Source organism: Thermobia domestica, chromosome 16, assembly GCF_964235325.1.
Source record: "Thermobia domestica chromosome 16, izTheDome1.hap1.1, whole genome shotgun sequence".
Lineage (NCBI taxonomy): Eukaryota > Metazoa > Arthropoda > Insecta > Zygentoma > Lepismatidae > Thermobia > Thermobia domestica.
Genome location: NC_137469.1, coordinates 22,455,015 through 22,480,571, shown reverse-complemented (window position 1 = coordinate 22,480,571; position 25,557 = coordinate 22,455,015). Strand labels below are relative to the sequence as shown.

Here is a 25,557-nt window from a genome sequence, read left to right as displayed (position 1 = left end):
TACCTACTGCCTTTATAAAGTTGAGGCTTTCCTTACCCCCACGATCCACTGGATTTAGTGGCAATGGGCACAAATTGGTATATCTCTATTAGATTACTATACTTTCTTCTTTTGTCTGTTTCTTTACGACTGGCTACATTGCCCGCTTGAAGTGAGGAGAAAGGAAATTTGTAAGCGGCGAAAGTGTCTGCGCACGTGAAATTCCAGATCAGCGATTCTCCTCTTTTCCAAGATATTAAGGTCATCTTATCTGGTCTTTTACCATCTGTCCTACTACATCCATTTGGCTCCCTTATTGCCGGTATATCTGCTGAAATGAGTGCTCTTTGAATTGAAACTAAATTAGATCTTTGACTTCACGCCCAACGTTTATAGCCTTTAAGCTAAATCAGACGGATGAATATGATAGAACTGGTGGAATGAGAAAGTGGAGAGGAAACTGGAGTACCCCTAGAAAACTCACGGTCATGATGTTGTCCACCACAAACTTACGAGGGGTGACTGAAAAGTTTTGAGCCTAACATAGAAAATGAGAATCTAGTATATGTATTAGAATAGTACAACCTTTGATATTAATGTGTACCAAGCTCAGTAATTTCTTTTGTCTTCTACAGGCTCTTGAAAAGAGTGAGATGGCAGAAGTTGGGAAAATGGAAAAGATCCAGTACAGGTCAGTCATCAAGTATCTGCAATTAAAAGGAATGTTGACGTCTGAGATCCACCAGGATATGATCAATACCGTAGGTGAATCTGCCCCTTCAAATGCTACAGTCAAAAGATGGCTGCAGGAATTCAGCAGTGGTAGGCAGAGCCCAGAGTGTTGAAGATGAGCCGAGATCTAGGAGACCATCAAGTGCTACCAACACGGAAAACATTGGCCTGGCACTTGATATGATTATGGAAGATTGCCCATTGTCAACTCGAAAGATAGCACACAGGCTAGGCATATCACAGGAGCGAGCAGATCATATTCTGAAGAATGAGCTTGGTTTATCAAAAGTTTCTGCTTGATGAGTCCCACGTCTTCTGACTCCCGAACAGAAACGCACTCGGTACCCCCCTATTCGTGTAACTGTTAGAACGTGATGTGGACGATTTTCTCTATTGATTCATCACTATGGACAAGTGTCAGGTACACCATTACCAGCCAGAAACAAAACAATAATCCAAACGGAAGCACTCCTCCTACACTATCCCAAAGAAAGCAAAAGTGATCCCCTCCGCTGGCAAAATGATGGCCTCTTCTTTTTTTAATTCACAAGATGTGATATTGATTGATTATCTGCAAAGGGATCATAACATCATAGGACAATACCGGTACTGTAGTGACCTTTGAAAATCTTCCAGTGTAAATTCAGGAAGAATGGCCACAAATGATGTCCAGATGCGTTGTATAGCATCATGACAATGCTCCCAACCACACATCATCAGTTGCCATGGTTACTATTAACGAATGCGGCTTTGAACTCGTTCCTCATCCACCCTATTCTCCAGATCTGGCTCCCCAGACTTCCACTTGTTCCCTAATCTAAAAGAGGCTCTAACAGGATGACGTTTCGCAAGCGATAATGACGTCATGACAGCCGTAGAGGAGCTCCTGTGGTCATAACCTAAGGATTTTTTTTCTACTGGGATAAGAGCACTGTAGCACCGTTGGAGCAAGTGTGTTGCTGTCCGAGGGGATTATGTTGAAAAATAAAGGCATCATAAAATTTGTACTTCTTATAGTTTCCTCGAGGCTCAAAACTTTTCAGTCACCCCTCGTATTTCGCCTTGGATCGAACAAGGACCAGAGGTAAGAAGTCTACCACTGAGCCACCGTGCTCCCTAGTGAAGGATTGAAAACTAAAAGAAATCTCCTTTTGTTCCATAAGGGAACATACACATGAGTACCATAAGGAGAGGTACAGTCAGTGTAGGAATTAGGTTTGATGGGGACCTACGCTATTAAAAGAAGCCCTTTATACGTCAAGTTTTAGGAGCCCTTTATACGTCAAACTTTCTTTTTCAGCGACATAATGTCACCGTTTTTTTTTTTTTTTTTTTTTGGTTTGAATGTATGTTATATGGCAATTTATGGACCTAATGGGTATCTGAATGAAAACAAGGGCCCATTACAGGCAGGGCTGGAAAACGGTGGCTCCATTATAAGTGGGGCCGGATAACAGGAGCTTCATTAAAATGGGGTAAAAAAAAATAGAGCCCTATTACTTGCTTCATCAAAGCCTAGTACAGAACAATACAAAACATCATTGATGTATGTGCATTTTATCTTATTTGCTTTTTTTTTTTTTTTTTGTTATGTGGAAATTACATTACAATCAGTTTTCTTCTTTAAATTTTATGAGCCCCCAAGAGAGTGCGGCCCTAAGCTATAGCTAGTTTACCTTTCACGTAAATCCGGCCCTGGGTACAGTGAATGTAAAATTTACTTTCTTTCCTTACGGTGCCGAAGAAAATTAATTACGTAAATAATTCAATCTATCAAATATATTGTTGATACAAACATTTCCAGCAAAGGAAACGTGAGTACTTTAGTGCAATTCGAAGACTGAATCAAGCAAGAATATTTATGAAAGAGTCAGGAATATCCTCTTCCCATTGTGCACGACTTCTCAGTGGAATATATTCGTTTACACATGCAATAATGAAAGCTTGAACTGCAAGTCTTTTAGCACGTAAGAATCTGCACTTCATAGAGGAACTTTGTGTAAATTAATACTGGATACTACACGAATTGTGAAGAAAGTGTAGCATGTTTGTTCTTGCAGATAAATACACTATATATATTGAGTCTAAAGTTTACATTCTATATACACTTGGACTGGAAAGAGGACAGAATTGACGTAATGTTGACAGGCTTGTCATAATAAAACACAAGCTAGCTTATTATGAAGTTGTTTGATTGAACTATCAACGCACAAGAACATTGTAATTTTTTTTTCTTACACAGTAGTTGATGTACAGTCATGCTTAAAAGAATTTCTCTTTTACCCTTATCTGTATATAGGAAGGTTGTTGAAATTTTGTCCTAAGGTAAAAGTAATAAATAATTCAATCAACTTTAAGGGAAGGTTGCCGAAAGTTTGTCCGAACATGAATTTAATAACTAATTTAGTCATATTCAAGTGAAAGGTTGTCGAAAGTTTGTCCAAAGATGATTTTAGTAAATAATTCAATCAAAGTTAAGTGAAAGGTTGTCGAAAGTCTGTTCAAAAATAAATTTAATAAATAATTGAGTCGTATTTAAGTGACAGGTTGTCGAAACTTTGTCCAAAGGTAAATTTAATAAATAAGTGAATCATATTTAAATGAAAGGTTGTCGAAAGTTTATCCAAAGATGAATTTAGTAAATAATTCAATCAAAGTTAAGTGAAAGGTTGTCGAAAGTTTGTTCAAAAATAAATTTAATAAATAATTGAGTCGTATTCAAGTGACAGGTTGTCGAAACTTTATCCATAGGTAAATTTAATAAATAAGTGAATCATATTTAAGTGAAAGGTTGGCGAATATTTGTCCAAAGATGAATTTAGTAAATAATTCAATCAAATTTAAAGGAAGGTTGTTCAAACTATGTCCAGAGACAAGTACAATAAATAATTAAATCAATTTAAATGAAAGGTTGCCGAAAGTTTGTCTAAAGATGAATGTAATAAATAAATGAATTAAGTTTAAGGAAATGTTGCCAAAAATTGTTTAAAGATGAATTTAATAAATAATTCAATCAAATTCACGGAACGGTTGTGGGAAGTTTTACCGGAGATAGATTCAATATGTAATTCAGTTAAATTCAAGAGAAAGATGTTGAAGCTTTGTCCAGTAAGTAATTCAATGAAATTCAAAAGAGGTCTAAAAAAACTTTGTTTAGAGATAGATTTAATAAATAATTCAATCAAATTCACGGAACGGTTGTGGGAAGTTTTACCAAAGATAGATTCAATAAGTAATTCAGTTAAATTCAAGAGAAAGATGTTGAAACTTTGTCCAGTAAGTAATTCAATGAAATTCAAGAGAGGTCTTAAAAAAATTGTTCAGAGAAAGATTTGATAAATAGTTCAATCAAATTTACGGAACGGTTGTGGGAAGTTTTACCAAAGATAGATTCAATAAGTACCAGTAATTCAGTTAAATTCAAGAGAAAGATGTTGAAACTTTGTCCAGTAAGTAATTCAATGAAATTCAAGAGAGGTCTGAAAAACTTTGTTCAGAGATAGATTTAATAAATAGTTCAATCAAAAAAATGAAATGAAATCTTTTTACGTCCCACGTTTATGCCGCTTAGGCTAAAGGAGACGGTGGTGATGAGGAATGAATGAAATGCTGGAATGAAGAAAGTGGGAGGAAACGGGAGTACCCCGAGAAAACCCACGCACACGGTGTTTGTCCACCACAAAGTTCACTTGGCGGAGGTTGGGATCGAACCCGGGACCCCAAGCACCAGAGGTGAACGCTCTACCACTGAGCCATAGTTCAATAAAATTCACGGAACGGTTGTGGGAAGTTTTACCAAAGATAGATTCAATAAGTAATTCAGTTAAATTCAAGAGAAAGATGTTGAAACTTTGCCCAGTAAGTAATTCAATGAAATTCAGGAGAGGTCTAAAAAAACTTTGTTCAGAGATAGATTTGATAAATAGTTCAATCAAATTCAACAGAAGTGGCATGAAACTATTCATTAAAATGCTAAATAACAATTAAAATGAAATAATATTGAAATTTTCTTCAAAGACAGACTAAATCAATAATAATCGGAGAATAATAATTGATATTTTTTAATTGTATTGTTCAAATTATTTCTGAGCAACATGCTTGAATTAATTAAACTCTGTCAATGGAGGACCAGTATATTCTATTAAAGCATACACGCAAACACATAAGAAATGTTAAAAATTTTAAAACTGTTCGTTCCATTGTGTTTTTTTAAAATATGGTGACAGCTAAATAGAAAAACAACGTATTTTTCGTCATAAGAACGAAATGAAACTCACAGTTGGTGGTGCGAGAAACACAAGGAAGAGAAAGAGAGAAAGAAAAGAAATAACTGACGGATTTCATGTCCAAGACAAATGACAAGCAAAATCCGATGTGCAAACACAGAAGCACCGCATGGGAAAATAGGATAAACCTTATGAATACAAAAGTTTGTGTGGAAAAAAATATGAAAAAATTTTTACAAAGAAAGGAAAGATCAATGCTAAAACTTTTTCTAGACATTACAGGTTCGGAGCTTTAAGAACCTTTCTTGAGCAAGCAAAATGGCTGACTTAACGGATTGGACTTAAATGTAACGACAAGAGTGCATATACGAAAAGTGAAATTAATAATTAAGTAACCAAACAAGCTAGTATTTGAATTTCTCGTTGCACAAGGCACAGACTAATTAAATAATGGGATAATAGCTGTTACAAGAGAGAAAATAAATACTGAGACTCCATAAACCGTTTAGAATTACAGAAAAAATATATTTACTTAGTGCTATGAGTAAGTAATTCAAGTAGATATAAATAGCTTGAGGACAATAGAATTCTTTTATCGTGGATTGTGCAAAGAAAATTAAATGACATCCTTTAGTTTTACGTCGCACGATCATGCCGGCTAGGTTAAAGGAGATGGTGATGATGGAAAATCAATGAAATTGGTGGAATGAAGAAAGTGAGAGGATTCGGGACAATCCCGACAAAACCCATGTGTTTGTCCACCAGCGAAGTTCACTTGGCGTGAGCAAGGATCAAAACAAAGACCCCCATGCACCAGAGATAAATGTTCTACCACTGAGCCACCACGGCCTCTTTGTCCAACGAAGAATGAAAATATGTAGAAGAAAGAAATTTTTTTAACATTCATTATTACGGTTCTAAGTTAGCAATAGTTAAATTGTTGTTAGTATTGTGCACAAGACATCATTACCACCGCCATGTAATTCTAGTAATTGGAATCATCTATTAACAGCCACAGAGGTTAAGGGGAGTTCAGTGGTAGAGCGTTCACCTTTCGTGCAAGAGGTCTGTGGTTGGAACTGGCGGACAACATCGTGTCCGGGGGTTTCTTCAGGTTTTACCGTTTTTTCACACATTCCCATTTCATCAACGCATTAAATATTATTCTCTTTCATCAATCACCTATCCCTGTAATCTACAGGGCATAATTGTGAACATAAAACTGAAAGAATACATTATATTATAAAAAATGTACTTTAAAGTGAAAATCACACGCGCTTTTACAGAGACTTAAATTGAGCTCTAACAGAGAGCCGTGTACATACTGTATTTCTACTACCACTACCACATATACTTCCACTTGGGACTACATATGTATAGGCCTATTCTGGATTACATAGTATATTGCAGGGCGCAAAATTTCCGGTCGCCAGGTCGCCATTGGCGACTAGAAATTTAGATCTAGCGACCAGGGGTTCAGTAGGAATATTTCTGCCTAAACTCATAAGGTTGAGCAGTTTCTATTTCGTACGAAAATAATTCTCACTGAGCAAGAGAAAACACGGAATGTAAAGTCTTCACAACGGACATGGAAAGTGAGGTGTTCACAGCGTTGTAATTCGCCCCTCCTTTCCTTAAGGACTTAAGGACTTCGATCCGAAAACTGCAATCGACAACTAGTGCTTCAGTGCAGAGACAGAGCGTTACACAAACGTGAAGTCTTAGAGTTAGATATTTTTTTAAACATATATATGAATTGTCTAATTCAAAATTCAGTATCCCAAATCTAACTATTTGGTTTTGAAATTTTATGCAGTGACGTAATTTATTTCTTTGTCAAATCAAAGGCCCTGGAAAGGAGGGGAACTCTCTTATAGTTTGTATGTGAGAGATACTAGCGACCCTCATTTTTGGATTGGCAAGTGCGTCTGACTTTGAAATTTTGTGCCCTGATATTGGTACAAACATGCACTTCTATCGGAAACCATATACACATCTGCGAGAACCATACGAGGAACCATACACAATACTATTAGAAATTACGAGGGCTGGAAACGAATTGACAACACTGTAGCTACAAGGCATACAAGGCTTTTGCTGTTTTCAGCACGTATAGAAGAAAGATTCAAAGTTGCAGCAGCTTGGATAAAGGCTGCGGTGAACTCTTGCAGAAATGCTGACAAATGTCGCAGAAAGTCTCTCCTCCATCCAGCCTTTGGGACTCCTCACAAAAGTCTATCCCCTCAAGATTTTTGGGGCGTTTCCCTAAATTTATCATTCTCCCCCAAGTTTGTTTTTTCCCTTAAATTTACTTTTCTTCTCCAAATTTATCATTCTGCTCTCCAAATTTACCTTTCTTCCCTTACATTTACTTTTCTCCCCCAAATTTACTTTTCTTCCCTTAAATTTACTTTTATCCCCCAAATCTATTATTCTTCTCCCGAAAATTACCTATCTCCATCCAAATTTAGCATAGATTTTTCCCAATTTACCTTTTTTTCCCAAAATTTACCATTCTTCTCCCGAAATTTACCTTCCTCCTTCCGAATTCAGCACATATCTCACCACATTTACCTTACTTCACAAAAATTTAGCATTCTTCTCTCCAAATTTACATTTCTCCCCCCCTAATTTACGTGTTCTTTTGCACGTCCTGTGTTGTGCTCTATAGTCTAGTTGGGGTTGATTTTCTTCTGATGTCTCTCCTTAAGCAGTAAGATTGTCTTAAATAGCCTTATGTTGAAATCGAATGTTAAAGTAAAGCGAAATAATCGATCTTCCTTGTATTTATATGGTTACTTGTGTCTCAAATAGCTTTAATGTTGAAATCGAATGTTAAAGTAAGGCTAAATAATCGATCTTCCTTGTATTTATATGATTACTTGTGTCTCAAATAGCTTTAATGTTGAAATCGAATGTTAAAGTAAAGTGAAATAATCGATCTTTCTTGTATTTATATGATTACTTGTGTCTCAAATAGCTTTAATGTTGAAATCGAATGTTCAAGTAAGGCGAAATAATCGATCTTCCTTGTATTTATATGATTACTTGTGTCTCAAATAGCTTTAATGTTGAAATCGAATGTTAAAGTAAAGTGAAATAATCGATCTTTCTTGTATTTATATGATTACTTGTGTCTCAAATAGCTTTAATGTTGAAATCGAATGTTCAAGTAAGGCGAAATAATCGATCTTCCTTGTATTTATATGATTACTTGTGTCTCAAATAGCTTTAATGTTGAAATCGAATGTTAAAGTAAGGCGAAATAATCGATCTTCCTTGTATTTATATGGTTACCATACGTGGCTAGACGCAGGAGACTCGCATTCGATTCCCGATACAAGCTCAATTTGATTCGGATCCCATATAAGGCTCTAGAACCACGTTTCGTATTGCCTACGAGAAGGTTGTAAGCGTTAAACTCCGAAACATCTAACCAAATAAACTACTCGAACAATCGAAAACAAAACAAAAGAAACTCGAAATCTCTGTTAGTGCACGTTATAGCATATACCATGCCTTTTTTTTTTTTTTTTTTTTTTTTTTAGTACATCAACTATAACTCTTAACAAAATGTGTCTTATGGATAGTGATGAGATTAGAGTTGAAGCTTACATTGTTTTAACCATGTCAAAATAGCTTTAACCTTAGCGAACAGAAACAGTATTATATGCTTTAACATTTTTCAAACACGCTTTGACAGCAATTTAAGACCGTAACTTTTACCTATTAGCAAATAAGAAATGTACAGTGGTAATCTTTCGTGTGACGTAAGCATTTAGAAGAGTGATGTCATCTCGTGGAATGAAATACAACTAGAAACCTTGCAGTCAGTTTATTCCAAGGTTATGCCACAGTGCATGCTTATTTGTGATCATAAAATATTTCTACTTGGCTTTGAATTGTTATTTTTCTGTTCTGTTTTATAGTAGACATTTGATTTTTCTTTCCTTTCTTTTGTCTTTTCTTTCTTTCTTTTTTATTAGTAAAGCACAGTAAATCTTCATATCTAACTACGTGTAGTACATAGAACTTATTACGTTGATTCTATAAGAAAGAAGGATAATTCGTTTTAAGTTGTGAAATCCTTGGTTCGAGTTCAGCTCATGCCAAGTGAACTTCGTGGTGGACGAACACTGTGTGCGTGGGTCTTTCTCGGGGTTCTCTCACTTTCTTCATTCCACCATTTCCTTCATCTCTCATTATGACCGTATTCTTTAGTCTAGCCGGCATAACCGTGTTACGTAAAACTTAAAGATCTCATTTCATTTTTACGTTGTGAAACTACCATGTAGACCTTCAAACTATATGAATTCTATAGAACGTATTAGTCGTTTCTATATATAAAAAAATGATTCGTTTTAAGTTGAGAAACTACTATTGAAGACCCCCAAACTATATGACTCCTATAGAACTGATTACGTCATTTCTATAAAAAAAAAAAATAAGCAGGATTCATTTTACGTTGCGAAACTACCACATAGACCTCCAAACTATACGAATCCTATATAACTATTACGTCGTTTCAATAAGAATACAAGGAGGATTCATTTTACGTTGCGAAACTACCACATAGACTTCGAAATTATATGAATCCTATACAGCTTATTACGTCGTTTCTATAAGAATACAAGGATAATTCATTCTACGTTGTGAAACTACTACGTAGGTCTCCAAACTATATTAATTCTATAGCACTTGTTACGTCGTTTCTTTAAGAATACAAGATTTAATTTTACGTCGTGAAACTACCACGTAAACCTTCAAACTAAATGAATCCTATAGAACTTATTACGCCGTTTCTATAAGAATATAAGGAGGATGCGTTTTACGTTGTGAAATTACAGTAGACCTCCAAATTATATGAATCCTAAAAAACTTTCTGCGTCGTTTCAATAAGAATACAAGGAGGATTCACTTTAAGTTATGAAATTTCATTAGACCTCTATACTATATGAATCCTATAGAACTTATTACGTTATTTTTGCAAAAGAGGATTCGTTTTACGTTCGGCTGGGGGCACCTAGCGGCATGTTTAGACAGCAAACTGCCATTTACCTCGTTTCGCTATGACTGTTAGTCGTAGAACTACAGCTACTGACGTGAGCATGTGCACAAACTGTTCGTCGGTTTAATGGCGCAGTAACAATGAAAGAGCTTTAAAAATATCATGTACATGTGTGGAATTTTACTACAAACTTAGCAAAACAATTACAGAGTCATTTCAATTGCTTTTCAGTTCATTTGCGATTTCTTCGTACTAAAAACTCACGCATGATCCGGTCAAAGATCAAGGTGATGTTGGTTGTCCTTTTTCATTGGAAAAACATTGTCCACCAGGAATTTGTATCAAGTGATCAGATGGCAAACAAGTAGGCATACCAGGACATTTTAGCGCAGTTGACGGATGTTGTGCTCAGGAAGAGGCCTGAATTGTGGGAAAACCAGACTTGGAAGGTACATCGTGCCAACGCGCATACTCACTCCTCATCCGCAGTTATCTGGCAAAACATCAGACTCTCGTTGTACCCGATCCATCCTATTCTCCGGACCTAGTCCCAGCAGAAGTTTTCCTGTTCCTTCAACTTAAAATCACTTTGGAAGGATATCATTTCGGAACCATAGAGGAGATTCAGAAGAATGCAACAAGAGACCTGTACACCATCTTAGAAAGAGTGTTTCAGGAGGCTTTCAAAAAATAAAGAAACGTTGGGCATGATGATGTATTGTCAACTGAGGGAAACAGTGCTTAAAATGTTGTACAATGATTGATTAATAAAGGCGTTATAGCAAAAGTTTGGTTTCTTTTTGAACATACCCCGTGGCGACTGCCGGGTTCAAGTCTCAGTAGTGGTTCGGATCTAATGATAATAATCTACTCGTCCTTTATAACTTCGGTGGTGCAAAACTCAAAACTTAACTTTTTCTTACCATTGGTGCTGACAAATATTGTAAACACAAACCAATTAACCGAAATGTACCTAACGAACGACCTACTTAACAAAGGAGGGGGTGAAAAAGAGAAAAACCGTTGCCGAAAGAAAACTTACTTCAACTGTTAGAGAGAGATGAAACTCAATCTGATGCTTAATTAACGTGTTAATGTGATCCCTGGCACTGAAGACAGACAATCAAGTCACCGCACTAACGAGCGACGATCGACTGGAGAAAATTCTTCTTTGTTGGTGAGAGATATTCAGAAGGAAGTGGCGACAGAGTTCAACAGAGAACATTCGACGAAAACTTGTTTCAACTTTAATAATTTCAGTAAAATCTTATTAATATACAGGGTGAGTTGAAAAGGTATGTCCAAACTTCAGCATATGTGATATTTAGTCTAATTTTGATCAATTTGGACATATTTCGTATTTAAGTTCTCAATCTGAAGCTCCATTCAGTGCACAAATAATTCAAGTCCATTTTTGTAATTTTAGACATATTTCGTATTTAAGTTCTCAATCTGAAGCTCCATTCAGTGCACAAATAATTCAAGTCCATTTTGGTCATTTTGGACATATTTCGTATTTAAGTTCTCAATCTGAAGCTCCATTCAGTGCACAAATAATTTAAGTCCATTTTTGTAATTTTAGACATATTTCGTATTTAAGATGACTACCTAAAGTTGTTTTCAGTGCAAAAAAGATTCAAGTCCAATTTTGGTCATTTTTGACATTTTTCGTATTTAACATCTGTACTTGAAGCTCCTTTCAGTGAACAAAGAATTCAAGTCCATTTTTGGTCATTTTGGACGCATTTCGTATTTTCTCAACCTGAAGCTCCTTCAGTGCACAAAAGTTTGAAGTCCATTTTTGGTCATTTTGGACATATTTCATATTTAAGATCTCAATCTGAAGCTCCTTACAGTGCACAAAGAATTTGAGTCCATTTTTGGACATTTTGGATCTATCTGAAGCTCTTTTTCAGTGCACAGAGGATTCAAGTCCATTTTTGGTCATTTTGGACATATTTCATATTTAAGCTCTCTACCTGAAGCTCCTTTCATTTTTTAAGAGATTCATGACTAAATATTGCAAACAACTTATAATTTTGAAAACAGCGTTCACTTTTCTATGTATTTAAAGCATTCAAGCCCTATGTCTCTTTTTCTCACAACTGACAATTACACTTGAGTCCCTTGCGCCCTGAATGGGCCATATGATTCCTCTGAGGACAGACAACCATAAAATTCCATATATAAATGATACAGTACCGTTCGAAATGTAGGGTGCTCGACATTATGTCCACTAAATGATGAGACTACCATCGCGCAGAAAACATGAAGGTCATCGTGCAGATGCTGAGCATTTTGAACATTTTCTCTAATAACGTTGCGATCAGTGTGGAATCATGTTCCTGATTCCTCCCGAGAGGCGCGTCATCCCCTAGGTTGCAGTTATTAAATGTTGCTTCTAGTGCTTGTTGTCATAATTCCATCTATCCCCTTTAACTATGCTTACGGTACGCTGATGGCTGTTTCTACTGTTTCTAGCACATAGGCTCACTAATGACTTGTTCACCTTTGTTCCCATATCTGTGGCGAAGTCTCATGTCTTGTGGATCACCCTGCACATTTTCGAAACTACAAATCATCACGTATACTGTATATTGATACAGATTTTAGTGTTTGCTATTCTTAGAGCAACCGCCTGCTAAAGTTTGGACAGACCTTTGAGAATCATCCTTGAAAGCAAAGTGGCAGATCGCTCAGTTTTTGTACGAAGGATGCTTAGTTTGATGTCACTTACTCATAATATATGGAAAACATTTAGGGTATAGTACAAAAATGAATAAGTATAAAGATGTGGCAGATGAAATAAAAAATATATGAAAATATCAAATAGTTACAGTAGAAATAATCGTTATCTCAGCTACAGCCATTGTTTCTGAAAGCATCGTGTCAAGACTAGATAACAAATAGGAAAACACACACACATTACAGAAAATACGTACTGATAAACAGCACAACGCAAGATGACAAATGCAAAAGATATCAAATAGATCTAGAGACAATACAATATATCACAAGCCTATATGCAATGATTGCACAAACTGGGTAGAGGGAAGAACATAGCGAAGTGGCAAAAAAATCATACATTCAGAAAAGGAAATGAAACAGAAAATAAAACCGTATTACAAATATCAACCTGAAACCATACAAGAAAATAATACCGTATTCAAAAACAACCTGAAACCACACTACAAAACAATACCGTATTCAAAAACAACCTGAAACCACACTACAAAACAATACTGTATTACAAACCCCAACCTGAATCTATACTAGAAAATAATAAAGTATTAAAAACACCAACCTGAAATCATACTAGAAAAAAATACCGTGTTACAAATACCAACCTGAAACCGTACCAGAAAATAATACCGTATTTAAAAAGAACAACCTGAAACAACACTACAAAACAATATCGTATTACAAACACCAACCTGAAACTATACGAGAAAATAATACCATATTAAAAACACCAACCTGAAACCATACTAGAAAATACTACTGTGCTACAAATACAAACCTGAAACCGTACTAAAAACTAATACCGTGTTGCAAATACCAACCTGAAACCATATTAGAAAAGAATACCGTGTTACAAATACCAACCTGAAACCATACTAGAAAATAATACCGTATTGCAAATACCAACCTGAAATCGTACTAGAAACATACATACACAAACTTTAATCGAACAGAAGAATACAAACCCATAAAGAAGTATATCACAACAGGTTGAACATTACAGTAATTAGCAAAGAAAGAAGATGAAGTACACCTAATAGACATCCTAATATCAAACACAAGGAACTTGGAGAAAGCACATAGAGAAATAAATATATTTTAAAAAAATACAATCAAGTAGACCAAAACATAAAAGAACAATGAAAGGCGGAAAATGTGAAATAATACCAATAATAATACTGGTTACAGCAGAGATCTATAAGATGTTGAAAAAGATACTTGAAATAATTAGAATTGAAGAAAAATAATAGAAAGAAAATATAGAAGAGCGTAATACTGGTTATAAGCGGAAATATAAGAAACTTCTCTACAAATCTCAGAACAAAGCGGAAAACACAGCGAAATATTAGTAGTAAAATACTCTTGGATGTCTCGGATATTACTATGTCACTTGCTCAGATAAAAAGTAAAGAAAAACACTATTATTATTATTATTATTATTATTATTATTATTATTATTATTATTATTATTATTATTATTATTATTATTATTATTATTATTATTATTATTATACTTAGTTATTGATTTCTGAATATAGGCATTCTTGATTCTGTGACCTTTCGTAATGATTCACAGCTTTCCACACCGGTTCAGAATCATATTTAAATGTATTTACGAAAATTAAATACCATCCACTGTTTGTTTAAGGGCGCATAAAATTAATCAAATAACGTTATACTAATTACTGTGAATCGGTAATTAATGTTTGTTTGTTTGTTTGTTTCCTTTTCTTTCACACAAACACAACAACACCACCACCATAATCACCAACTCCCAATATATTATATTACTACAAATGCATATTTATAGAAGCACTTGAGCAAATATGATAGCAACTAGCATATAAAACACGGCCAGCCTGGGTACGAACTAATAATATCGGACTCCCATTAAAAGCACTCTGAATACATAATTAAAATGCATTTTTTTAAAAAATACAATTAATCCTCTCTAATCGCAATTAAAACTGTATTTAATTATGCAACTCACCACATCCGGTGTTACTATTGTTTCAAGAGGAAATGCAATTATATATCGAACTTTCTTTTTTACATATACACATAAATTAATTAATTAGAAGCATAGCTTTAATTGACAGATGTATCACTAGATATATGAAGAATTGAGGACCAGAGTAAAATATCTCCATGAGTAACCATTGAAATCTCCCTCAAAGAGGCTCGTGACGTAAAACTAGTCACTAAACTGTTACGGAAGCATGAAAAACATATGTAAAATATTTTAAACTAGTTACTAACTAAAGCAAAAATTTTAAAGGGACACTGTGGCTCAGTGGTGAAGCCTTCACCTCTGGTACGAGCAGTGCCGTACCATGAGGGAGAGAGGCAAGCGGGACGACGGCCTCGAGCGCCGAAGTAACGGGGCGCTAAATTCAGTAAGAAAAATATATAAAATGGAAGGAAAAATGATAAAAAGTGCTCAAAATCAAGGAAAAACGGGGTTTATTTTTTTAAAAAATTCTTACGCTTCGCGCCAACCATAGTTACGCTTTGCGGTTGGTCTGTCGACCTCACTAAAATGTACGGGGGCACCATCCTATTTCCCCTTGCCCCGGGCGTTGATTTTCCACGGCACGGCACTGGGAACAAGACAAGAACGTTGTTCCTATTTTGATCTCAGGCTATGTAAATTTGTGGTGGACAACATTGTGTCCGCGGGCTTTCTCAGGACTCTTCCGTTTCCTCCAACAGTCTTATTCGACTATTTCTTTCATAATCAATTTGGTGTAAAAACAATCCGTCTCGTTTAGCCTCAGGACATAAACATAAGATATAAAACTAGAAATTGTATTTCATTTCTTTTTCAGCATTGAATGAAATTAAAAGGAGAAATAAATTGTTAAAATTCCCTTTTTTGAAGTCCAGCAAATGTAACTAAAATTGTATTATTTTCACGGCGCTTATGGTCAATAATTGTGGAAATACATAAACTGTGTCAGAGTTCGTAATGATATTAATATCAAATATGATAATCGTTTTGTTAGATGTGAAACCAGTAGTACTACATTGGTGCTAGGTCCTAAAGTTAAAATTTCCCTCAGGAATGCTCAAAAATTCCCTTTTTAAGATAAAATTTCCCTAACTTTAGTTTATTATATATATATAATTGTTTAAAGAGAGCATTATTGCGTGTCTATGGATTATTATATTGGGCTTATATCTCCACAACATACATTTGTGCTTTTGATCTGTTAATACTGCAATGTTATCTTGTTTAATGACATCCTCAAGCCATGGTGCGAAAGGTTTGTAGGGGAAAATAAAATTTGTCACTTTATATGTGGGATTCTGGAAATCATGTCAACGTATTTCGTCATACTGCCACAGTGCTTTGTAACATACATTTGTTGAAACGCTAAATTTCCCTACATTTTATCTCCTATTCGTGAAATCTCCCTTTTCCCTCCTTCAAAAATTCTTTGCTAAGCCTCACTAGTCTTCGGGAAATTTCCCTCAAACTAGCATCACTGTAGTACTAGGCCAAACAAATAGACGGAATTACTTTATAAATTATAGAACAATAAACAATAACAATTCTTTAACATGAATATTGCTCAATCGTTTTGTGAATATTGATTTCGAGTTTAATAAAATTAGTAATATTACACAATATAGTTCATAAAGCTACGGCAATATAAGCAGACATTTTTTTAGAAAAAACATAAATAAAATAGGAATAGGATTTGACAAAATTTTTGCGTAAGTAAAAAATCTAAAGTTTACTGTACGTCAATTGCACTCTAGTGAATTTTAGAATGAACCAAACTTTTATGGTAATGAGCGTTGATAACAGTAAATCAGCTATAAAACGCGTTAATATTAACCCTAATAGCATGTTGGTTTGCAGCAAGTCTTTCACTATATTTGATTTTAACTTGCTAGACTTTCCGTGCACTATATACCTGCTGCAGGCTTTTTGAAAGACTTACCCTCGTAATTTGATTTTCATTTCCTAGATTTTACTTGCCTCGGAGGCTTGCTGCAACTTTGTAGCCAGTGTGTCAGTTCTAGTTTCTACCAACAGGTGGCACGAAAGTCTAATCGTAGAAATCTCGCCAGGCCGCCATTTGTAGTAGGTGCGAAGTGTGTGAAGCATTAAAACAAGTAGATAATTAAGATAATTACGTAAGTATCCATTATGTAGAGATAATTTATATTTTAAACGTGCATTGTTTGACAAAGTTATTGAGAAAAATATACTGTATGATTGTTCGTATACAGTAAATGTCGCTTGTAAAATTCATGCAATGCAATGCAAGTATATACCTGCAGAAGACTTACTACACTCACTTGCAGAAGACTTGCTGTAGACTTGCAATGCAAGTATATACTTGCAGAAGACTTATACAAACTTGCTGTAGACTTGCAGTGCAAGTGGTATCCTTGCAGAGACGCGTCAAACCTGCACTAACTTGATACCGACTTGTTGTGGACTTGCAGTGCAAGTAGAAACTTGCAGTAGGCTTGCTGTGCAAGTAAACCCCTTGCAGAAACTTGCTTTGCAAACTTACCATACACTTGCACTGCAGGCGTGCTGCTAGTTCGAAGAGCTTCAACTAGGAAGTTTGCATTAAACTTGCATCAAACTTGCAGACATATAGCACAAGTCTGCTGCAAGTTTGTCAGACTTGAATTGCAAATTGCCGCAAGTTTGTTGCAAGTCATTCTTGCTATCTGGGAAGCCTACCACGCTTCGAGGGCGTAAAATCAGGACTTTTTTCTAAAATTTACAACTAAACAATAGGAAGTTAAGAGGGCAGCATGAAACTTTATTCACTTTAGCATGAAACTTGAGTTAACAGATCAAGATTTAATGTTGATCGTGGTGCGCTGAAACTCCATTTCCTCAAATCAGTGTCCTGTCGGAAGTCAGTTCCTGTGCAATTCCACATTTATTATTATTATTATTATTATTATTATTATTATTATTATTATTATTATTATTATTATTATTATTATTATTATTATAAGGTTTGCTGATGACGTAGCATTGATAGCGGAGAACGAACAGGGTTTGTTACAGGAAGCTCTTTCAAACCTGATCGACCAACTGAAAAAAAAAACATGCAAAATGAAGATAACCAAGAAGAAAACGAAAGTGATAAAGTGCACAAGAGCAGGACAGGAAGGGGCAAACGTATGGCTAGATGGAGAGAAAATCGAAGACGTTAAGACGCTCCCCTGTTTAGGAAGTCTAATATCCTCAGACGGAAGAAGTGAAAAAGACGTAAGTTCCAGAATAGAACAGGCTAAACAAGCATTCAATAGGAAAAGAAAACATTGCTAACATCACGAAATATGTCGTTGGACGTTTGAAAACGATTTATTTAAACCCTGGTATGGGGCATGGCGCTTTACGGATCAGAGACGTGAACATTGAGAAAAGCTCAAATATCCAAGCTGGAAGCATTTGAAATGTGGTGTTGGCTCCTCTAGTTTCAAACCTATAGAGCAGTGTTTCCCAACCGGTGTGCCACAGCACACTGGTGTGCCGCGAATGGACCGCTGGTGTGCCGCGAAGAAATCGAAACAAAATTATTAATTCTATACCAACCAAATTGCAAGACATAGGAAAAAAAGTGTATATTTTTGTATTTCATATTACTATGAATGTCTACCATGGAAAAAATTACTGTAATTCTAATATATTATTCTACATCTATTACTGTGTAGCAGACAGTATTTCGGCTCGTACACATTTCCACGGTTAGCTGCTATGTTACGCTTCAATCGAGAGTCATACTAACACCGAGAAATGGAAGCACTTTTACGATACGCGTCAAGTGAACGTTCGCACGTGAATGACAGAACAACACTTTGTTCAACATGTGTATTTTGACTTCGACGCATCGCAAGCTGTGTGATTCCAATAATATGCACCGGTTTTGGTTAAAACAGCAAAGTTCAAAGTACAAGATATTTGTTTGTTCGTTCGTTATTTAGTAATCTTCGTTCTTAGTGAAAGGTTGGATACAGTTTTCGAAAAAGAAAGCGTATTTTTAAAAATCTGAGTCCTATATTTCATTGCAATTGTTTTCTATTTTAAAATTAGAATAAAACATAAGTATAATGAATTAGCATAGGGGAAAACCAGTGGTCGAGCTTTCATCTCTGTCAGAAGGAGATCAGTAATCACAGAAAAAAAATACCATGGTATTTTATATTTGCAAATAATAATAATAATAATATCTGAGTGTGCCGCGAGAATTCGTTACACCCGTAGTGTGCCGCAAGTTGAAAAAGGTTGGGAAACGCTGCTATAGAGAAAGCAATTAAAACATTGAATAATTAGGTTAGATTACGTTATCTTTTGAAACATTAAACACAAATTGTTAGGTTAGGTTAGAATAGATCTTCTTCATTATTCTTACGCGTATATAATTCAGTAAAGCTCAACGCAGAAATATCACATTCAACGCATCGATTTGCCATACTATACAATTACTATTCTTCTCAGGTATGGAAACCTTCCGCATTTTGGAAATAGTACCCATTTGTACGTATAATTTGTAGGAATCGAAGTCCCCAAAAAGTTAACAGATATTCATAGTCATGTGAATGGTAATCCTTTTTCATTTTATAACACAGTAGGCTTATAAAACATTTATGTACAGCTTCGATTATTATTAACAGTAATAATAATAATAATAATAATAATAATAATAATAATAATAATAATAATAATAATAATAATAATAATAATAATAATAATAATAGGTGGATTTTCGTTCTTTAGTTTGCTGTAATGAAAGTTTGCCTTTTTGCCTACGTGAGTAACTCTCAAGAACTGCTACTGAATTACATTCCAGTTTGCTTGCTTCCATTATATCTTATTATATCTACTGAATATACGTTAAAAAATAACAGAGCTGATTTTATTTAAGCGTTAATTTGTTCCACTACAGTGCAATGACTTATTAATAGCTTGCTCAACTGCTATTAATAACGTGTTTGCTAAATAACTGTGAGCAAAAATAATCTTGGGCAAATAGAAATAGTTTACTTGACAATAGAATCCATTCCATCTTTACGATGACTCGCAAATTAAATTCTAATAAACTCAAACCGTCTTAAATTGAACTCAAACAATATGTACATTTGAATAAAAAAAAAAGCATAAACGAGCTTAGAATAATTCAGAGACAAATTACGGTTTCCAAGATACTTCAGAGACAAAATAGAAGATATTGATGGATTTAAATAATATTCAGTGTTTTCTGTGGTTCTAATACACAAGAATTTGAGCTATTATATTCGGAAAGAGGCTAATTTAAAAATATTAAAAATTATCTGAAAATGTGATTTTTTTTTTTTAAATTTCGGCAAAACTTTAAAGTACATGCGCAACCGGAAGATATAAACGGATTTTATTTCTTTTTCTTTCTTTTTTAAAATTCCTTTTGAATTCTCCCCAATACACAACTTTTTTCCGCGGCAATACGACTTGAAAGAAAAAAATGAATTTTTCCGGCCCATCCTAATGTTCAGCAATAACTTTCCTTTTTTTAAAAAAAGCTTTGACTTCATGAAACATGGTATGTAGTTTGTTTTTTAGTTTTACAAATGATGGACTCTTGTTTAGAGATTTAAATCATGCAGGGGAGAAAGAGTTGAATTTATACTCCTAAAAAGAAAAGATGCTTAATACTGTGGATGGTTATTTTGCAATTGGCGTGAGTGATTGGAGTAGCTTGAGTTAAGGCTCACTATCTTCAATGACGCTCGAATTCACTAATCTAGACGAAGCTTAGCTTATCTCGCTCGCCATTCTCAATGAGCATCGTGCTCGAGCTCACACTTGATCTTCAACGGGGCTTGCACTTGAACGTCAACGGGACTCACACTTGATGGTCAACTGGGCTCACACTTGATCGTCAACGAGGCTTACACTTGATCGTCAACGGGCTCATACTTGATCGTCAACGGGGCTCATACTTGATCGTCAACGGGTCTCGCACTTGATCGTCAACGGGGCGTGCACTTGATCGTCAACGGGGCTCACACTTGATCGTCAACGGGGCTTGCACTTGATCGTCAACGGAGCTTGCACTTGATCGTCAACGGGCTCACACTTGATGGTCAACGGGGCTCACACTTGATGGTCAACGGGGCTCACACTTGATGGTCAACGGGGCTCACACTTGATCGTCAACGGGGCTCACACTTGAACGTATACTCGTGCTCTCTAACTTCAATTGGAGCTCGAGCTCATTCAGATTCTTAATCTGGCTCACTATGCACCTATAGGGCTCGCGAGTTTGAACATCCACATTTTTAAAACTAAACGTAGTGTCTGTGTTTGCTTCGATATATTCTGTTGGTTATGCTATGAACTTATTTTCAATTTCAAGCAAATGTTTAAGAGAAACTTGAGTTAAAGAAAGGAAAAAAATAAATAAATTGTAATGTACATGTCTTCTGTTTTCTCTAGACCTAAGAATTACTTTTATTGCTTAAGAGTCTATCCGTTGAACTAGAAATATAAATCAGTGCACAAACCAGTATTTCTAGTTTATGTTATTTAAGATAGTAAAGCTACTATGAACCAGTTATTTATGGTTTGAATTCAATAAAAGGTACGGTGGAAAATTCCCAATAAACCAGTTATTTATTGTTATAATTGAATGAAAAATTCCCAAACTTAAAACCAAAAGAGGAAAAAAAAATGTTTGACTCGCTTCTATAGTGTATCATTATTATAGGTAATTACGCAACTTCATCATGGATATTAGTTATCCTCTATTCATTTATTAATTAACAAATCCTCCAATTAAGCATTAAAACTATCCCACATTTTATTTCGTTTATTAACAAAGTTTCAGAAGCAGATTTTCAGAAACAGATTGAGAAACAAATTTTCAGAAACAGTTTCAGAAACAGATTCAGATCATAGGATATTTTCATACTTTGTTATCAGGGCTTAATTAACCATTAAGCAAAATTAGCACGTATTTAGGGCATCAAGGGAAAGGGGCGCCACAAATATTTTTCATAGCCGAATTTACCATATGATAGTGAATAGTGCAGCTGAACCCGTATTAGCAAAAGGGGCTCCAACATTAAATGAAAAAAAAAATACATACAGATATATACAACAAGAAAAAGAATTTTAAGAATGAACAAAAAAAAAAAAAAAATGGATCAAACGATTGCGACCTGGTCAATAATTAGTTTTTGGATCAGGGACCACACGGAATAAGCACATCATACGGAGTTAAGTGATAGTTTGGGTTTGGCTACACTATATGTACGAGTTCTCCAGATATGAGGTCTACAAGAAAATTTTTAACCGAAATATATTGGATCTTTTGATCCAAAAATAACATGAGCACTCATAGATTGGAGACCTCCGCCCAGTGGCGGATCTAGCTTGGGGCCTAGCCTCCAGTTTCTGGGGTGGCAAAAATAACTTAAGGTAATATTTGTATATTTCTGGAAGTTTATAGTAATCTCATGACACGCTTCCGCCAAGGGACACGAAATCGAAAGATAAAATGTCCCCCTCCCACCCTCTATATAGCTTAAATAAAAGCAGAAGAAATTTTGTATGCAGTCTGCGAAATTACTGTACAATGTCAATGGAGAGAACACATACTCCATCAAAAACACAACTTCCTCGGCGGAAGTATATACAACAGTAATTGTAATGATAGGCGTTGATTAACAATAATAATAATGATTGAAAATCTGATTAAAGACTTTACAATTTAAAAAAAAGAATAGGAGAAAAAGTTTTCAAGTATAAATAAAGCGGTAGTATACTAAAATAAGTATTATTATCCACCTTAACGTGACTCTTGTTTAATTTCGATAAATAAAACATAATTTTATTATATGCCTCATTATTGTTTATATACTGAATTATACATATACGGAGACACCAATTTTGTTTTTTAAAAAAAAAGTGTTTAGGGCCTCTGGGCGTCTTAATCCGGCCCTGTCCATGATAAAAAACGAAAAGTTGAAAGATGTTTGATTTTTTTTTTTTTTTTTTTAAGTAAGCTGATGAGGGTTTAGGCACCTAACGATACTATACCGGTATCGTCTGGTAGAGTTAAAATAAAAAGTACTTGGCACTTTTTGAGATTTAAAGTCAGTACCTCCCTGGTTCCTAAACTCAAAATTTTAACAATTTAGCAAACCTTCTTTATTTCTATTATACTTTGTCCTCCATCGGACTAGAGTTTACTGATCAGATACTAGCAATGACAATTTCACGATTCTAAGAAAAAGAAATATCATCCTTCTCTGACTTTCGTAAATCCTTATTATCAGCGCACACTGAATTTACTGAACGCTCATAGAACTTTTCTTGTGGCTAAGCGGTTTTCATATACGTCTTCCTCGTGGAAGGCGCGGGTTCGATTCCTGACAGAAGCTCATGTGGTTCGGATCACACATTAAGCTGTAGGTCCCCGTCTGATATAGCCTCGGTGATGAAAGGGATACAAAAAAATCAAATCAACAACAACAAGTTAACGTTTCAACTAAAATTAACGTTTAAAATGTTTGTTAAATGTATTTTATCTATTGAAAAAAATAATAATACTTTGAACAGTTTCCACAACACTTTCTTGAATTTGATTCAACTCTTTATTGAATTTGCTTGTTGCAACAAACTTCTATAAAATGTTATTGAATTATCCATTGCATTTATTTTATGGATTTATTTTAAGGAAAATTTCTACCATCCGTATCTTGAATTTGATTAAATTATTTATTGATTTTGTCTTCAAACAAAGCTTTCACCATCTATCACTTGAATGTAATTTATTTATTTATTTATTGTTTTTGTTTTAGATAAAGTTCTGGACAGCAACCTTCCCTTGAATTGTAAAGTATATAATTTGAATTTCAATTAATGATTTTCCCTGTTTGTTTCGAAAATTTGACTAATTAAAAAAAAAAACTAAATTTGATGGCCAAATAACTCGGGAATCAAAGGTTTTGCAAAGGAAAAGAATATTTCACTAGAAGTCAAGACACGTTTGGTTAAAGTCGAATGAACTATATAAGATAGCGTACGATATATATCGTCTTTGAGATTGATTTTTTCATTAAAATAAATTGAAGAAGAAAAAAGTATTTTATAACGAAGAAAAATATAATCTACAAGATGAGCGTTAATATTAATTATCTATTTGTCATGTTTATAATGTCTGTTTAATAAAAGGAGCTCTAGCTGACAATCCAGTTAATGGTGACCTTGAACCTTTAAGAAAATATAATTAGTGAAGATAATTTGTTGAACGAATATACCGATATACAAAACTAGATCACTTTGTTTTCACTTTATAGAAAAATAAATCAAGAGTAAGTTCGCCAAATAAATCAAGGATAAAAAATAAATCAAGAATAAGTTCGCCAAATAAATCAAGGATAAAAAAATAAATCAAGAATAAGTTCGCCAAATAAATCAAGGTTAAAAAATAAATCAAGAGTACTTACTCTAAAAATACGTCGCTCTCACTCCGTGGTAGAATTAACTTGGGTAGAACGATTGCTTTCTTCCGACGGGTCTTGAGTGTACACATGGTGGTAGTAAACTGGAAATCTGGTTGAGGACTATGCGGTGATAAGATAGTAAGTCTTCGGTTCTCTGATGGGAGGGAAAGATGCATGGGAACTTGCGGCCGCCGGTGATCTGCAGATCGCTGATCGAATCCCGCGAAGACTCCACGTCTTCTTTCTGCCGTTTCTTCAACTTCATCCCCAGAAGCCGCTCTTCGTCGGTGAGAAAGAATTCGACTTTCTCTTGACGTTTCCAAACTTTCTAATGATCTTGCTTCCACCGAGGCTGAATTAGCGATAACTCTTCGAACGTCTCGCTCCGAACTGGAGCTGACACGGGTCGACAGTTCGAGTCCCGATGCTGAAAGCCTTTGCTGTTGTTGTCCAGATGGTGCTTTAAGACATTCTAATGACCTGGCTTGTTCAACTCTGCCTGCAGAGAGCCATTGTCTGCGTTCACGTGTCTGGGACTCTTGACTTGATGACCTTTGACCTATGGTGGTCTTCATTACCGATTTACTTGACTCAGCATGCACTTGTTGAGATTCTTCGGATTCAAAAGCCAAGACGCCACTTGAACCTTCATCCATACTTGTTGCAGGACTAGCACTAATACTACCAATAAACACACTACTGCCAGCTTCGGTGGAAGAGGTCGAACAAGTATCCTCAACTATTGCCGGGATATCGCAACTACCACTACTACTGCTAAAACTGTCCATAGTTGACCTTGAAAACATTTTATTGCTACTAAAACTACTAGATGCAGTAGCAGTAGTACCAGCACTACTACTAGTAGATCTCATAACTTGTCGCTTTTCTATTATTTGCTGTTTCTGTTGTTGCTGCTGTTGGTGTTGAATTACGAATTGCTGCTTTAGGTATTGCTGTCGATTTGAACTAGCAGATACTGAAAGACTACTTCCGCTAGCGGATTCTTGTTGCATTGTGCATTGTTGCATTGTGGTGTTGTTGCTAGCTTCTTCAACTTCTCCCTCCATAATGGCGTTACACACGAAAAAAAAATCAAAACTTAAAAACCACTGCCTTTTGTTATCAAAAAAATGAAATAAATAATTTTGGCTGCACCAAAAAGAAACTCAAAAGCACACAATATATAAATTTTCTTGCCACACAACAAGAACACTGCACTAATACACAAACTATCCACCAGAGGGATCTGATTATCACCTGTTTTTCCGGATCCAATTACTGACGAGTAATATATTAGTCCAGATGGCTTTCTGTATAGCTCAGACCACTACTACAACGTGTCCCGTCCAATTTTAAGTTGGCACCGAATCATTCAGGGCAGTTCAAGAGCTCTAAGTTTAGCCA

At 35.2% G+C, this 25,557-nt stretch overlaps 1 protein-coding gene across 4 annotated transcripts in view; it reads right to left on the bottom strand.

Annotated features, from left to right (window-relative positions):
- The window catches only part of dnc (phosphodiesterase dunce), an 872,058-nt gene extending 846,823 nt beyond the window's left edge, over positions 1-25,235 (bottom strand). For all 4 annotated transcript variants that reach the window (XM_081742182.1, XM_081742183.1, XM_081742184.1 and 1 more), the window contains exon 1: positions 24,157-25,235. In XM_081742182.1, the coding sequence (XP_081598308.1) occupies positions 24,157-25,220 (1,064 nt within the window). In that variant the 5' untranslated portion in view covers positions 25,221-25,235. The remainder of the gene's footprint in view (positions 1-24,156) is intronic.
- Positions 25,236-25,557: the final 322 nt, after the last annotated feature.